General features: G+C 37.1%; 1 protein-coding gene across 5 annotated transcripts in view; it reads right to left on the reverse strand.

Annotated features, from left to right (window-relative positions):
- The window catches only part of ZNF385D (zinc finger protein 385D), an 888,320-nt gene that overhangs the window by 111,648 nt on the left and 758,899 nt on the right, over window positions 1–17,773 (reverse strand). For all 5 annotated transcript variants that reach the window (XM_042956307.1, XM_042956306.1, XM_042956310.1 and 2 more), the window contains one exon: window positions 5,230–5,340. In XM_042956307.1, coding sequence (XP_042812241.1) covers window positions 5,230–5,340 — 111 coding nt within the window. The remainder of the gene's footprint in view (window positions 1–5,229; window positions 5,341–17,773) is intronic.

The following is a 17,773-nucleotide window of genomic DNA, read 5'->3' on the forward strand; positions in this document are numbered from 1 at the left end:
TAGGCAAGAAATATTCACGAAATTGCATCAAAGGCCTTCAAAATGGAATTTATAATTTAGGACAAAGTATGTGATTTAAAAGCCATAATAAGATAGTCCATGAAACAATTCCTTTTTCCTTTATAGACTTTAAGCATGCTCATAAAGGAAATTTTGAAAATAAAAGTAGAAAGAAGAGTAGTTCTTCAACTCCAGTACAACCACTGTTAGTTTTTTTTTCTCTCCCTCTAAGCAGTATTTCCTTTTAATATCAACCCCCATAAATAATACAGATATAAATATGTAAAAGGTGTTTCTTAAGATATGATGTTACAAATGTTTAATCATCTAATTTGGTCATTTGATAGGAAAAAAAGGTTCCTTTTAGCAACTTCATCATTATATTGCCTCATTTGGTTACAGAAGTTAACACGAAGATATAAATTAAATTCAGATGTATTGCTTAACTCCACTACATTTCTGGGATCTAAAATGTAGAAAAATAATAATGATTTCTATCTTATAATACTGTTGAAAAATATATCAATTATATTGGTCATAATCCCAAGGTTCCCCTTTGAAGGGGTCGAAGAGCTCCAAGGTGGTTTTCCCCTCTGACTTACAAAACAGCCCCTTGACGTAATTGATTCTTGACAGTCCTGAGTCATAAATGACATGTTGCTACTACATTATCTCTCAGTAATTTGCATCTACATTGAAATTTTCACCGTGTTTACGATTAAATTGTGTGACTGAATATGGGTGATGCCATTTGAGTGTACTCACAAGCACTTGTGGGCAAGGCCTCACCCAGGCGTAGATGACCTCTACAACAGCTGTCACATCCAGTTAGTTCCAAGAAGGAAGGAGCCCCTATGCCTTCTCTCTGGGAACATGCAGATCTCCAGCCACACCATTACCGTAGGATTGGCTGGAGACTTTGGATGGGCCTGCTACTCCGCCTGGACCAGACAGAGCAGAAACAGTGGATGAGTGTGGACGCTGACTTTGTGTGGCCAGTGATTGGCCAGGTGGCCCTTGTATGTCTCCTATATTCTCTGCATCTCAGTTTCCACATGGGAAATCAGCAAACATTTTCTTCTGTCTCTAACATATTATGAAACATTAGTGTCAAGAGGTTAATCGTAGTGACTCTTAGATGCTACAACCTAATCATTCTTTAGTTTGGGGCCTGAGACCTTACTTTCCACTCTTATACATAGTCATCAAGTAATCATTCTGTATCTCGCTAAATAACCTTGTGTCCATACTGGTCCCGCTTAAGTTGTCTTTCAAAGGTACACTTAATAGCTTGCCCAGGCCAATGGCAATTTATGCTTATTTTAAGATGCTGATAAAATAACTGGACAATTTATAATCTTTTGGTCTTTAACTGGGAACTTTTTGCATAACCTCTATGTGTGTTTCATGTAAATGTCAAGAAAAGTTTTTTTCAAAGAAAAAGCCTACGCCAGAAGAAAGCAATCTCATTTAAAGTACATACAGTATGATATGCCATTTAAAAAGATATCTCCAGGGCCAAAAATAGAAAATGTACTGTACAGGAAACAGCAATAGCATAAAACCAAACTCCACAGTTTATAATATGAAGGGTTAAAAGATAAATAAAAGCATAGAGGGAAAGGAAATTGAATTTTCATGATGCGGAGATGAAAAGAAATACAAGCTATTATTTTCATTGGAAAGGGAAGAAGCTTTGAAATGTAAAAAGGTTCATAAGGCAAAAATACTTTCCTATGTGATTAAGGATGCAACCAAGCATACAAGTAAATTACAGTGTTACTTTTTCAGAATAATTCTACGTTTAATAATGGAAATAGGACAATAAATTCCAGATTTACCCGGAAGGAGTAGATGCAGTTGTCATGGGATTATAAAGCCTTTTCCTGGGATTAAAATGGTCAAATGTGAGATGTATCTATATCTCTCTATCTAGAAAACATTTGTATTTTCTCTTAATTTAGAGATTATTTTCTTATATGTGGGTGAATGGATGATAAATACAATTGATCTTGGCATTCAGTATTGAATATTTTATAAAACTGCTATTTATGGACATGACCAGTCAATAGTAAACAAATCTCATATTTCCTGCACATTAGTTTCCCTTATTGACATAATAATGCTATGGAGACATTTTTAAGTCTCTAAGAGTTTCCACTCCTGTATTTCAACTTTGCAATAATTATATTTTGTTTGTAAATCATAGGTAAAATGTTGCTATGTCATTTATAAAACCAATAACATTGGGTCTTCCTGTTTTTGTTAATCTGCAATTTTAAAAATTAACACTGTTTAGAGAATTTATATTTAAGGTTCAAGATAAAAATGTAAAAGCAATGAATTCACATGTGTCCAGTTTATATACAGCAACAAAAGTATACTGGGTAATTACCTGATAAATTCAAGTGGCCATAAAATTCAGTTCAAATCTAAGCCAAACATCTGAATGAGTATCCATGCTAGGCAGAATAATGATATTTAAGTCCTAATCCCTGGAAACTATGAATACGTTTTATTATATGACAAAGGGGGATTAAGTTAGCAGATGGAATTAGGTTGCTAATCAGTTGATTTTATAACAGAGAAATTATCCTGGATTATCCAGATGAATTCATTGTGTTCATCAGGGTCCTTAAACATGGAAGAAGCAGTCAGATAAGTGAAGGTCAGAGTCATTCAATGTGAGAAAGATTCATCTGGTCATTGCTTGCTCTAAAGATGGAAGGGAGTCATGAGCAAAGGAAACAGGGTGACCTCTAGAATCTGGAAAAGAAAGGCAAGGAACTGAATTCTCCCCTGGAGCCTCTAGAAAGAACATAACCCTGCCAACACCTTGCTTATAGCACAGTGAGGCCCATTTCTGACTTTTTCCCATCCAGAACTGTAAAATCACGCATTTATGTTTTAAACCACTGTTTGCCATGGTTTGTTACAGCAGCAATAGAAGATAAATGCAGTAACCATCTAGTGAATGATCAAGTCTGCAATTGTGTAATTATGGCCCAGACTGATTAGTCTAACTTCTCAAAATACCTTGGCCATTTTCCTTGGACCACATGTCATGTACATACCTGAAAACAAAACTGTGAAAATGAGAAGCAACTGTCTCCAATAAATACATACTGATTTCTGTATCACCTTGAAACTTCATTAGCAAAATAAATTGCTATTCTCTCATCAAGAAAATAAAACGAGATTACATTTTATAAAACAAGATGACATTTTATAAGAAGAAACTATTATGTTAATGTTAATGCATACCCAGTAGTAATTCTAAAGACTCCAAATATGACTTTGATAGCCATCTACAGAATTAGGAACATTCAAAACAGAAACAAAAACAAAAACAACAAAGAAAGGAACATTTGTCTTTAAGTTGTGAGTGACCCATAGCTGGAGAGAACCAACTAAAGACCGAGCCTGGATGTGGCAGATGGTTTTCTTAAATTTAGTAGGAGATTGGGTTCAATGAGCTTGAAGTGTCTTTCTGATTCCCAGTTTACAGGAAGTTTACTTAACACAGAGGAAAATATTGACAGTGAAATTGTTGGCAGGAGGAGATATTGAAATAGCCCCCATTAGATGTAAGAAGCTGACAATATGGCTCCTGGGAGACTTTTATATCATTATCTGATCAGTTCCAAAGTGAAATATCAATACAATTTAAGAAGGAAAGAAATCAAGAAAGAGCCACTTAAAATAGCAATTACAGAACTATATGATTGCTTGTTAAATGTTTAGAAATGATCAAAATTGCAACTTTTGAGTTCAGAACTCTAATTTACAAGTCAAGAGGACTCTTTCTTTCTTTCTTTCTTTCTTTCTTTCTTTCTTTCTTTCTTTCTTTTTTTACAACAGTTGGAGGAGATTATTGTATAACATTTATCAGTTGAAAAGATTTTCTGTTATTAAATTAAACTATGGCAAATGTCTTAAAATTCAAATCCAATCAAAGCACTCAGTATTTAAAAACAAACAACAAAACAAAACAAAAACCCCTAAACCGCTCTTTAAATAAAATGCCATATGTCTAGTATACCCTTTTTTTATATCTACAAATACCATTCAGGTGCTATGCTGGCAATCTACTCTTTTCTAAGCCAACAGAAGAAATATTATAAATCTACCTGATGATTTTAGTATGAGTTCATAAGATAGTAGCAATCCTTAAACAAAATGAAACATCCTCACAGAAGAAAAAAGATGCTTTATTACTGTCATGTCTATTTTCTGTGCCTGATTACTTTGTATGCTCTTCTCACCATCAGAGCCCCTACAGGACCCACTTGCCTAGAAAGATGAAATTTTCGAAAGCCTAACATTCTCCAGAATCCAGATCCGTGTGGTCATCTCCACACCGCACATCAATTTAGGGCAAGATAATGCCAGCTTAGAGGAGTTACTTTACCATCCTCTGTTTGCCTATAGTATCAAAAAGTATTCTATTCCTAGTCCTTCTAAACCAACATTCCTTCTCTTTTCTGTATCTTTCAGCACCAACTCCACACCAAAGCAGGCAGGCAGTATTTGTCACATTGGCCACGGGCCAAAATTAGCTTCACTGTGATGAATCCAGAGATTTTCTGACCCTTAGAAAAGGTATGGAAAGTACAAATAATTCTCTGTGAATAATTTGCAAAAGCACTGGTCAGGTCTACAAATGTCTCCTTTCTATCATGTTTTCCACGTAAGTTTTATTCATCAGGGGCTCGAGTGCTTTGAGGTCTTTTAGACTCCCTGTTAAAATGCTAATACTTCTGGGGTAATAACTTAAGAGCTCTATCACAAATATCATCAAGGACACAAGAGCTGATCTGGAATTGGGAACCACCAAGGCAGGTAAAAACATTTACAAAGCAAAATGTTGGCCTTGAGATACAATTTGGGACCTATCTTACTTCAGAGGAATAGTTTATTAAAAGTCTCGTTGGTCCTAAATTTGACTATTCCCCAAAGGGAAGTGTATTACCTAAAGTCAGCATTCCCAAGAGAGTATAAAATACCATTAAAGTGCAAGTACAAAATATTGTATATGTGTGATGTTCCCATAGTAAGCAACCAAAAATAATACAATAAACTCTGAAATTAAAGGACGTAAGGAGTTAAAAATATTATCTTTGAATTTTGACATGCTCAGTTACTGAAGAAAAATGTTTAAGGAATCTCTTCTGCAAGATTAGAACAGCATAATACATTTTTTCAGTGAATACTAAATGGTAAACTTACATCAGAATTAAATCTCAACTGGCAAATGTTGCATGATATGATTTGCTTTCTTCGATGAGGAAGAGGAACCCCGAATGTATGATTTATTACAGCTTTCTGAATCGGGTCCATCTGTAATGAGAAAGAAAATACAACAAATAGAAATAAAGCTTGTCAGTTCCATTGGAATGTTGCCTATTTCATTAAAGAGCCAATCTGTACAGCTTGAATCTACTGCTCACATTATAAAAAACATTTTTATTCTAAGAAACAGCATTTCTACTTTCTTGGAAAATAGACAATAAGCTCGAAGCTCAGTATGATAAGAAAATGATAAATGTACCCATTAGAGTTTGCATACTAACTGTTTTTCTCATTTACGATCAACAATTGTCTCAGTTTGATAAACCTAAAATATAATTAAAGGTTTATCAAAACTCAAGTTATTGCAAATGCCAGCAATCTTACACAGTAGTGTGTCTATGCCATTGCCCCAAAAATGGACTTGTGAATAGACTTGGTCAGATGAACAGTTCTGAAAATAAATTATGCACCATAATCCAACATTAACCTTATGCTTTGTTCGGTACCTTTTCTATGTTAAGAATGTAGTATATAAATCCTACTTTCTAAGAATTCAAATGTATAGAGCCATCAATTCACTCAACTATCATTTATTGACCATTTAGTATAGATTGCTATTCTATGAACTTATTATTTGAGGCTCAGACAGTCTAGACCAGGTTAGTTATCTTTCTCCATCCCATATTCTCAGGATAGGTCAAGTGCAACCAAACACACAGTATCAGCAATCCAGCTCTGATAAAACTCATCAGCTTTGTCCTACAGTCTACATCAGTGGTTCTCAACTGTTGGAGTCAGATAAAAATTTTGATCTGCTTCTTAATACTTGTGCAATCTCTTTGCTTATCTGTGTCTCCCTGAGGTGGTGATGAGTTTTAACAGTAATAACATGTGAAATTTATTTAGCACAATCAGTGCTAAGCACATTACGAAGTCAATAAATGTTGGCTATTATATTTTCTCTATCACAGCACATGTGAAGATCAAAGTTAACTTGAGTCTCACGCTCCTATGGTCATTGTTGGCACACTATTAATTTCTCACATGACCAAGAAACATTTCCAAATAAACGTTACGCATACAGCCATTACTTCTGTTGAATGCCTGCAAACTTTAGAACTCTTAACCCTCATCAGATATAAAGTTCTTATGATCGTCTCACAATGGATTAAGATGGCTTAGAAATGATTTGACATATACCACAAAGCTAAGAATGTGTCTGTGAAATGATGCTCTAATATTCAGCTTCTGTGATACGTTGTAGTTTGTTGACTGCCCTAAACAAGTCACTGACAAATTCCACGTCCTTTTGTGTATTTCAGATTATCAAAACCAGCTCACTCATAGGCTGTCTTCACAGGTAAGTAGGAGGAAGCTTCTGTCTATATAGTCACAATTCCCACTAGGCTACCTAGGCATTCTTAATGTACAGAAAAAATAATAGCACTCAGCATTTATTAAGTGCCTTCTATGAGCTAAGTAATAGGCTAGGCTTTTTATATATTAAATAGTTACAACGATTAAGAATAACTTAAGGTTTATCTTGATAAAAGGTTTATCTTGACCATTTTGGGGTCACCGGGGTGGTTCATTTGGTTAAGCGTCCAACTCTTCATATTGGCTCAAGTTGTGATCTCATGGTCATGTGCTCAGTGCAGTGCCTGCTTGGGATTCTCTCTCTCCCTCTCTCTCTGCCCCTTTCCCGATCTCATACTCTCTCTCTCTCTCTCACATACACACACACACACACACACACACACACACACACTCTCTCTCTCTCTCTCTCTCTCTCTCTCTCTCTTTTAAATCAATGAACATTAAAAAATGTATACTTTATTTAAAAAATGTCATAATTTTTATCTTCCATCATCACTTTCCTTTTTTTATCTGATGTTCATCCTTTCCCATATTCTGGAGGAAACTCAGCTACCCCATGATTTTTCTGGTCATTTCCAGAAATTGTTTAAATTCTAGGATCCCCTCTCTCCTTATTAGTGAATTCTATCATACTTTTTTTTTTCATATCATACTTTCTTTTTAACCAGTTTTATTTTAGGTATAATTTACATATAATAAACTTTAGCAACGTTAAGTGTAGAATTTGATGGGGTTTGGCAAATACATAAAAGTAGTATTATCACATAGAACATTTCTATTACCTGGAAAAGTTTCCTCCTGCCTCTGTGTGGTCAATAATGACTCCTACCCCCCACCTCTGAAATCACTGGTCTGTTATCTGTTCTTTTTGCTGTTTCTTGAAGTTCATCCAAAGGGAATCATACAGCATGTGTTTTTTTTGGGCTTGACGGCATTTTTTTTTTTTTTTTTTTTTGAGAGACAGCACGCATGAACCTTAAGTAGGTTCCACATCCAGCACGGAGCCAGGCATGAGGCTTGATCTTACGACCATGAGATCATGACCTGAGTCTAACTCAAGACTTGGGCACTGAGCCAACTGAGCCACCCAGGCACCCTGCCCGACAGCTTTCATTCAGTATGATGCTTTTAAGATTCATCCATGTTGTGGCACGCATTAGTAGCTTATTCCTTTTATTGCTGAGCAGTATTCCTTTTACACGGATGTGCCACAATGTCTTTATCCATCCGTCAGCTGATGAACATGGGAATTGTTTCCAGTTAATTCTTATTATCTTTTCGAGTCTTAACACACAGTCTAAACTACATTCCTACATTCAGTTCCGTGTCTTAATCTACACATTAAAAATCAATTTAAAGCTACAGTCTCTTTTGGGGCACCAAGGTGACACGGTTGGTTAAGTGTCTGACTCATGGTCTCAGCTCAGGTCATGATCTCATGGGTTCATGAGCTCGAGCCCCGCATCGGGCTGTGCATTGATGGCCTGGAGCCTGCTTGAGATTCTGTCTCTCATTCTCTCTACCCGTCCTCCCACTTGTGCTCTCTCTCTCAAAATAAATAAACTTAAGAAAAAAAAAAGGCTACTCTCTCTTTCTTAGCTTAGACCTACAAACATGGTATAAGTTCTTTTTTCTCTCCCTCTCTATACACACACACACATAAACACACACATATATGTACATATATACACACACATATATTTTTTTCTTCAAGTCCCCTACCCCAGCTAATCTTCCAAACCTTCCTCAACCCCATTTCATCCTCCTTTCCTCAGAGCCTAAATGGAAAATGCACAGAGTTTGACAAGCCAGAAGCCACACAAATGTGTGAATCTGGCTGCTTCAACAGCCATCATTCTGTGTCTCAGGATCACTTTTATCCTTGTTTAAACATGCCATCGCAACGCTTCTCTGACAACAATCACAGAGAACACTTGGGGATAATTTCCCTTTCAGCCCAACACCTCAGGAAAAATTAAAAGCGGAAAGAGGTCGCTGACTTAGAGGTAGCTGTTTTATCATATGCTACTGCATCTGTTTGGTGCATAAATGGGGCCCATTCCCATCTGGGGATAAGGTGAATTATGCCTAGAATCCATTTAGGAGTACTGAAGTCCCCTTAGAAGGATACTATAATATAAAAAAATATGGGGCGCCTGGGTGGCTCAGTCGGTTGAGCGTCCGGCTTCGGCTCAGGTCACGATCTCATACTCCGTGAGTTCCAGCCCCTCCTAGGGCTCTGTGCTGACAGCTCGGAGCCTGGAACCCGCTTCAGATTCTGTGTCTCCCTCTCTTTCTCTGCCCCTCCCCCGCTCATGCTCTCTCTCTCTCTCTCTCTCTCTCTCTCTGTCAAAAATAAATAAACATTTAAAAAAATAAATAAATTACATATTTATATTAAAGATGCTCTCTGAAAATGAATAGTGCTGAATTTTTATCATATACTGGTGCACAGCATATTATTTTGGTCTTTCAAGTAACACTGGGGAAGCAGTGACCACATTCCAGCCAAATTTGTGTAGGAGGTGTTTTGGAACTAGACATTTAATGTGAATGTGGCAGATTCTCTAGATTTAATTCTTTTGTTTGAATTGAATGATGTTCTGATCACTGTGACTGTAAAATCAAATTTCAAAATGCAAAGTAGAATCTTCTTCTTCAGAGACAATTTTATTTCCCAGTATACTTAAGAAAAAAAAAAAAACTCCACCGCACTGAATTATATTTCAACGGTGGATTTCACAAACTATAGTTATATCAACAAAAGTAATTATCTTTATCATTTTAGAAATCCAATACAACAAAACGGTGAGTTTAATGCCTTTATTAATGAGCATGAATCCTATTCACCTCTCTAATATATACATCTTTAAGTAAAACCGTCTGTAACAAGGAATCATGAAAGGGTAAAATCTAAATAATAAATAATAATCGGTTCTGTTGTTAGTTAATTAAATGATACCATGGGGCACCTGTGTGGCTCAGCCGGTTGGGCATCTGACTTCACCTCAGGTCATGATCTCGTGGTTCATGGGTTTGAGCCCCGCTTCCGGCTCTGTGCTGACAGCTCAGAGCCTGGAGCCTGTTTCAGATTCTGTGTCTCCCTCTCTCTTTGACCCTCCCCTGCTTATGCTCTGTCTCTCTCTCTCTCAAAATAAACATTAAAAAATTTTTAAAAAAATTAATAAATGATACATGTTATGTAAGTAAAAGTCGCATCTATTATCAACAAGCCACTTCAATCATTTTGTCTAAATATACCATTATTCATCATTATAATCAAACATTTTGTTTAACAGGAAGCCTTATGTGTTGGTTCCCCCTCCCCACCATAGGTTGTGATCCGTCAAAACAATGACACCTTATTGTGTGCATGCATTTTATCATGAGGAGTTTTTCTACAAAATCAGTCTCAAGAGACGCCAATGTGTATAGGCAAGAAAAAGGGGTTCTTGGGTAAAATAAACTGCAGGAAACCTCAGTGCTACAGCCTAGACATTCACAGTGCCCAATAAAATATTAAATTCTCCGAGATGACCTACAATAAAAAATCTGTTTTAAATAAGTAATTTCTAAAATAATGTAACCAAAACTTTTGTTTTCTTTGTTTTTAAATTTTAACGTCCTTGTTTAGTGCATACAGTTAAGAAACTAATGACCTGGGAATAAAATCACCATAAAAATACAAATGAAAACATAAAGCAAAAAGTAAACCAAAAATGTAACAACAAGAAATCAGATCCATAAAAGCTTCAATACATTTCACTTAACTCATGCAGCACTGAATTAAAAACTAAATTAAATGGTAAACTCTACATGATATTTTCATACATATTTATCTAATGTCTAAAGTGGGATATTTTGATGGCTAAAATTTTCCAAACACATTATCCAACCCCCCAAACAAGCAAAAGTGAAGAATGATACAGTACCTATTCATATGTGTACCCAAACTCTAGCCTAAAATTCAATTTCAAACTCTGCTAGGGCCTTACTTAAAGCCAAATGAATATGTTTTTCTTCATTTTAGGCTTAAGGATCTTTGCATTTCTATCTCAGGTCTTACTTTTCCCTTCCCTCCCCTCTGGGAATTCTGCCAAATCGATTCGTAAATGAGCATAGAAGGGACAGCCACTGCTCAAGATTCCCTTCTCTAAAATGCCTGTTGTATTTTCTGAGGATGGGGGTTAGCCCTGAGTTTATATTCTCTGCTTTAAAGACTTCCTCTCTTTCTTTTCCTATTATTATTGTGGCTTTCGGTTTTAAAATCAAAGAACAAAAACGCAAATGCCAGAAAGTTTAGAAGTTCAGAAATATAAAGGTTGTTTCTTCCACCTGATATTTCTATGTAACAATGACTGGTAACAATAACTCTAAAGGTGACGCTCACAGGCATTTACTGTGTATTTTTATGTTTATGAGCGCCATTTTTATCCTAACAACTTACTATAAGCTCTCATTGCCCCGTGCCTAATATCACACAACTACTAAGAGGCATAGCCAGCTAAGACATACAACATCTCACTCTGCTCTGCTGTCTCTGGCAGGAACCGACATCAAGCTTTGTGATGTCCTTTGTCCTGGATGTTTGTGACTCAGTAGTATTAGGTGACACTGGGCTGAGGTCCTGGTGGATTTGTTACGTCAACTATGAATTAACAAAATTTGAGCTTATATTACTTCCATTCACATATTAGGAAGCACTAATAAAAAATCCTAATTATCCTAATCCTGCAACAAACTTGTTCATTTGTAAAATTTGCAATGTTGAAATTTTGCTTTCACTTTTTAAAATGTTTTGATTTTTTTTTTTTTTTTTTTTTGAAAGAGAGAGAGAGAGAGAGAGCAGGGTAGGGGCAGAGAGAGAAGGGGACAGAGGATCCGAAGCAGGCTGTGTGCTGGACAGACTGACAGCAGCAAGTCCCATGTGGGGCTCCAACTCATGAACTGGGAGATAATGACCTTAGCCAAAGTAGGAAGCTCAGCCAACTGAGCCACCCAGGCACTGCTTTAACTTTTTTTTTTTTTTTAATGTTTATTTTTTTTTGAGAGAGAAACAGTGTGAGTGGGAGAGGGGCAAGAGAGAGGGAGACGTAGAACCCAAAGCAGGCTCCAGGCTCTGAGCTGTGAGCACAGAGCCCCACACAGGGCTCAAACTCACGAACCAGGGGATCAAGACCAGAACCAAAGTCAGATGCTTAAGTGACTGGGCCACCCAGGTGCCCACTTCCCTGCTTTAACTTTTTAAATGGATGCATATACATTTAAAAATGTATATATATTAAGTGTATCTATCACTAAAAGTTTATCTATCGTGAAAATGTGGTTTTTTAACCTGTGCATACTTCCATGTTAATCACCATCCCAATAAACATATAGGACATTTTCAGCAATCTAGAAGGTTCTCAGAATGGAGCCATAAGTTTGGAAGTCCCCATGCCACCTGCACTTCTGACAAACAGGCTACAAATTAGGGGGTCTGATAACTTGCTAGAATGATTAGCAGGACTCAAGAAAATACTATACTTATGGTTAGAGTTTTATTATAAAAGATACAAATCAGGGCTGATGGGGGTTTTGGGGTAATGATGGTGTGGTCTAGAGCTGACAGCCAAGAAAGAATTCTTGAAGAAGTCTTTGGTGCAAAAAGGTGATTTTTATTAAAGCATGGGGACAAGACCCAAGGGCAGAAAGAGGAGCACTGGGGTTGGGACCAGTATCTGATTATACACCCTCAGGTTGGGAGGGGTTTAGGGATAGAGTTAAGTCTCTAAGGTATTCTGGAAGCAAGGTTTCCAGGACCTTGAGGGGCTTGGTGTCATTAGAAAAATGCCATTTATTACCATTTAGTAAAACCTCAGTCATGAGACCCTTCAGATGTATATCAGGGGGCCATAAGCTTGGAGTATGATTGCCAGCATGTATCTTGGGGGATTTGAGATAAAGGAAGCTTCCAAAGGAATTTTCATATGTTCAGGTGGACTTACAGGATCCTGGGGGTCAGGATGATGTTAAGCCGAGATTCCCTTTTGCCCCTAGCAAAGTGCCATCATCATCAAGGCAGAGGAGCTCCTAGAGGGAGGTCACTCTGCCTATTTCAAGGACTTGTCAGTAGGCTATAGGCAGTAAGGGAATTTAATTTTTCATTTGCCTTAGTTTCCCCATCACCATGGTAAGCACTTAAACCCCTTTCCTTTGTTCTTGGGTAGCCAGGAGTGTCCAAAAAATATCACACATATCCCACCTGGCCGGGGGTGGAGAGGTGCTATTAGCCTGTACTTGCCCTCAGCCTGCCCTATGCTCCCTCATCAGGACCAACCAAATGGAGAGTCCCAAAGGGTGATGTCTGGTAGAATCTTGAACATGGAGCTTCCAGGTCACTTCCCCAAGAAATTGGAATGCATCACCCTTCCCCAAACCCTCACAGCTAAGAAGTATGCCCAAACCTTGGCGTCTAGAGTTAATATCTATTGAGGTTTCATCACATACACAGGGCCAACTGACTGAATCATTGGCAAAGTGAATGAACTCAATCCCACCCCCACTTCCCTTCCTGGAAATCCAGAATGATAAACCCAATCCTCTTTCTGGTTGGCCTTTCTGGTGACCGGCCTCCCTCCAGCCCGAGTCATCTCATTAGCGTAAACCCAGGTGTGATCCAGGGTGTGCATGATTCACAAAGCCACTTACCACTCAGGAAATACCAAGATTCTAGAGCTCCACCTAAAATCTAAAAACTGAGGACAAGGAGGCCCAAATTCTTTATTACACAACAGTTGTGCATCTTTACACATATTTTTACACAGCTATAAACATAATATAGAATATTTTCTTTTTTTTTTCATTTAACAATATATCTTAAGAATACTTTCATTTAGCACCAGTTTTCATATTTACCAATTAAATGGTGGCATACTATTTCATTACATGATTGTACCACAGTTTATTTAGCCTGTTGTTGGATATTTAGTTTGTCACAATTTAAATAGCACGGCACAGATAATCTGTATTGGTGTCACTTTGTTAAGAACCACAGCATTTTAGAGCTGGGAAGAACCTGAGTGATCGTATTTTGCCTTCTCATTCTATTGACAAGGCCACTAAAGCCCAGAAATGTGAGTACCAGTAGTAGAAAATGCACAACAAACCAATTCTCCACATCCCTGTTCTAGGTTCTTACAGCTGTAACATGTGACAGTGAGTCTAATCCCTCCTCTTTGCACCCCCAAATAGGAAGTAACAAATGGTTAAGATGTAGTCTGAAATGTTGTTGCTCTTATTTGCTAGTTGTTCTTTTTTTAATCTTTCTAAGCTTCTATGTCTTTACCTCTAAAATGGAGTGATAATCACATTGGGTTATTTCGAATAATGAACTATATAAAGTGTATACTGAGCCTAGCCCTGTGCCTGGGCGTGCAATAAAGGTAACTGCTTCTTCTATTACTATTTTATAGCAATAATAGTGAATATCATCATTCCTTTCCAGAAGCAAAAAAAAACCTAAAAAAAGAGTAGAAAGATACCTTAAAGGGTCCATGTGATCCAAAACCATCCAGAAAAAAAACACATAAATTTAACTACAATCAACCGTGTAATTGAAAAAAATAACAATAGCTAATTTTAAATGAGCACTTAGACGTGTGAGGCATTGTCAATAAGGACTCTATGTCTCATTAAGTCTTTACAGTATCCCTGTAAGGGAGACACTTTGGTTTTTTCCTTTTAATAAATTTAATTTTTTCTATAACAGTTTTAAGTTCACAGCAAAACTGAGCAGAAGGCACAGCAGTAGATACTTTATTTGCTCCCATCTTACATATGAGAATGTTTAGGTACAGAGACATGAAGTTAAGCTCTCACAGGTAGGCAGGTCTAGACTGGTGATCCGAATTCAGGTAGTCTGGCACCACCATTTTCCCAGTTGATAAACACAGTGCTAGATTTTCCTTCACCAGCAAAAGAAAAATACCATGTCTTTACACATACACACACAGGCGTGGATGGGAGAAAATGTCTGCAACATCCAAATCATCAAAGGTTATTTACTCTGGCTACATTGAAGAGCTGTAGAAATCACTATGATTTCTAAAAGATAACATACCAAAGCCAAAATGTTCAAGGCATATTAAAAGGCAATTTGTAGAAGAGAAAATCTGAACGGTCACTAAAAAAATAAAACGTATTGGTTATTGTGAAAGTAAAGTTTAAAATAACAAGAAGACAGAAGGCAAAAACAGTCTGACAACATTTTGTACTGACAAGGATTTGGGAAAAGTGCAGAAAAATTTGGCATCACCCAGTAAAACTGAAAATGAACTGAACATATGATCGGAACATTCAAGCTCTGAGAAACTCTGGCTCCTGTGCACTAGAAGATTATTACAAGGAAGTTCCCTGTAGTTTTTTTTTGGTATCAGTAAAAACTTTAAAACAACCTAACTAGCCAATAATGAATATTCAAAGAGGTATAAAATAAAATACCATACAGAAGTTACAAGGGATTCATTAAATATTTCTTTATCAGCATGGGGATATAAACAAAATATAATGTGTCAGAATATCTGCAATATGACATCAGAACTTACAAAAAAAATCACACATGCATACCCAATAAGTAAAATAAGAAGGAACGATTAGGATAGCATCATTTTATAACTCCTAAAGAAATAATGTGCCCAGGAAATGCCCATTACTTAGCTAATGAACCAAAAGAGACAACCAAATATCAGGTGTCTCTTGAAGAACTACAAAACCCCTTGCAAGGAAGTCATGCTCAAAATAACAAACTTGCATCCGATCAAGCCTCTGGATGTAATTACCCATTCTTAGGAAATATAGAGACATGGGGCACCTGGGTGGCTCAGTCAGTTGAGCATCCGACTTCACCTCAGGGAATGGTCTCACAGTTCATGGGTTCGAGCCCCGAATCAGGAACTGTGCTGACAGCTCAGAGCCTGGAGCCTGCTTCAGATTCTATGTCTTTCTCTCTCTCTGCCTGTTCCCCACTCACGCTCAGTCTCTCTCTCTCTCAAAAATAAGTCAACAGCAAACAGGAAATACAGGGACAAAAGAACATGGTAAAGGTCTCTACATGGATGGAGAAAGGGGAATATTCATGCATTGTTGGTGAGAATGTAAATTGGTGCAGCCACTGTGAAATACAGTATGGACATTCCTCAAAAAATTAAAAATAGATTACCATATAATTCAATAATTCCACTTTTGACTATTTACCCCCCAAAATGAAAACACTAATTTGAAAAGATATTTGGACTCTTACACTTACTGCAGCATTATTTTTAATAGCTAAGATATGGAAGCAACCTAAGGGTCCATCAATATATAAATAGATAAGGAAGATGTGGTATGTATGTGTGTATATAATACATACAATATATACCACATCTTTCTTATCTATTATGTACATACATACATCAGCCATATATACATATATATGTATATATTTATCTTATCTATATCTATATATCTATTTATATATTTATATATCTATTTATATACCTTATCTATATATATCTATTTATATATCTTAACTATTTATATACATACACATATCTGCTACAAAAAAGAAGGAAATCTTTCCATTCACAATATTGAGGGTCCTAGAGGTGTTATGCCCAGGAAAATAAGTCAGAGAAAAACAAAGACCATATGTGTTCATTTATATGTGAAATCTAAAAAACAAATGACCAAACAAATGAATAAACAAAAACAGAAACAGATTCATAAATTCAAAGAACAAACTGATGGTTGCCACAGGGGAGGAGGGGGGGCAGGCAACATAGGTGAAGTTGGATTAAGAGGCACAAACTTCCAAGTTATAAAATAAATAAGTCATGGGGATGAAAAGTGCAGCAAAGGGAAATAGGATTGTAATAGCGTTGTATGATCACAGATGGTAACTATACTTATGCTGGTGAGCACTGCATACTGTACATAACTGTTGAGTCACTGTATTATACACCTGAAAGTAATGTGTCAGTTAGACTTCAATTATCAAAGGAAAATTCTCCAGGGCACCTGGGTGGCTCAGTCGGTTGAGCATCCGACTCTTGGTTTTGGCTCAGGTCGTGATCTCACGGTTCGTGGTTTCAAGCCCCATGATGGGCTCTGTGCTGGCAGTGTGGAGCCTGCTTGTATTCTCTCTCCTCTCTTCCCCTTCCCCGCTCCGTCTTTTTCTCTCAACATAAATCAATAAACTTAAAAAAAAAAAAAGTCATCACACTAATGAAATCAATAAATAGATAGAATGTAATAGGGGAAGACCTATAACTTTAAACATACTTAAGAGACCTAGCAATCAATTATAAACAATGGGTATTACTGGATCAAAATTCCAACAAACTATTTAATAAACATTACAAGACAACGGGGGGGGGGAATTGGATATTCACAGTAAGGAATTATTTCTGATTTTTAGTGGTAATAATTGTTGTGTAGCTATGTATTAAATAAGTCATCGCTGGGGCGCCTGGGTGGCTCAGTCGGTTAAGCGTCCGACTTCGGCTCAGGTCATGATCTCGCGGTCCGTGAGTTCGAGCCCCGCGTCGGGCTCTGTGCTGACAGCTCAAAGCCTGGAGCCTGTTTCAGATTCTGTGTCTCCCTCTCTCTCACCCTCCCCCGTTCATGCTCTGTCTGTTTCTGTCTCAAAAATAAATAAACGTTAAAAAGAATTAAAAAAAAAAGTCATCGTTTAGAATACACAGTAAAATATATACTGAGGAAACAATATTATGGCTATGTTTGCTTCAAAATAATTGAGAATATTTGGGGGCTAAGTGAGTGGAGATATAGACGAAGTAAGATTGGTTCCGAGTTGTTAACTACTGAGGCTAGGTATTGGCTATGTGAGTTTTTATTATACTGTTCTATTTTTGTACATGCTTGAAATCCACCATAAGATAGACTTAACAATAATCACACACACACACAATCTATAAATGGTTTGTGGACACACAACATGTGTATCTAAGAGCATACCCATGTATACTAGAGTGGAAGGAAGGATGCATACCAAACTCACAACAGTTGTTGTCTTTGGGGATCTTAGAATGTGACTGGGACAGTGGCTCCAGAGGACGAGAGC

This window comes from Panthera tigris, chromosome C2 (genome assembly GCF_018350195.1).
Source record: "Panthera tigris isolate Pti1 chromosome C2, P.tigris_Pti1_mat1.1, whole genome shotgun sequence".
Lineage (NCBI taxonomy): Eukaryota > Metazoa > Chordata > Mammalia > Carnivora > Felidae > Panthera > Panthera tigris.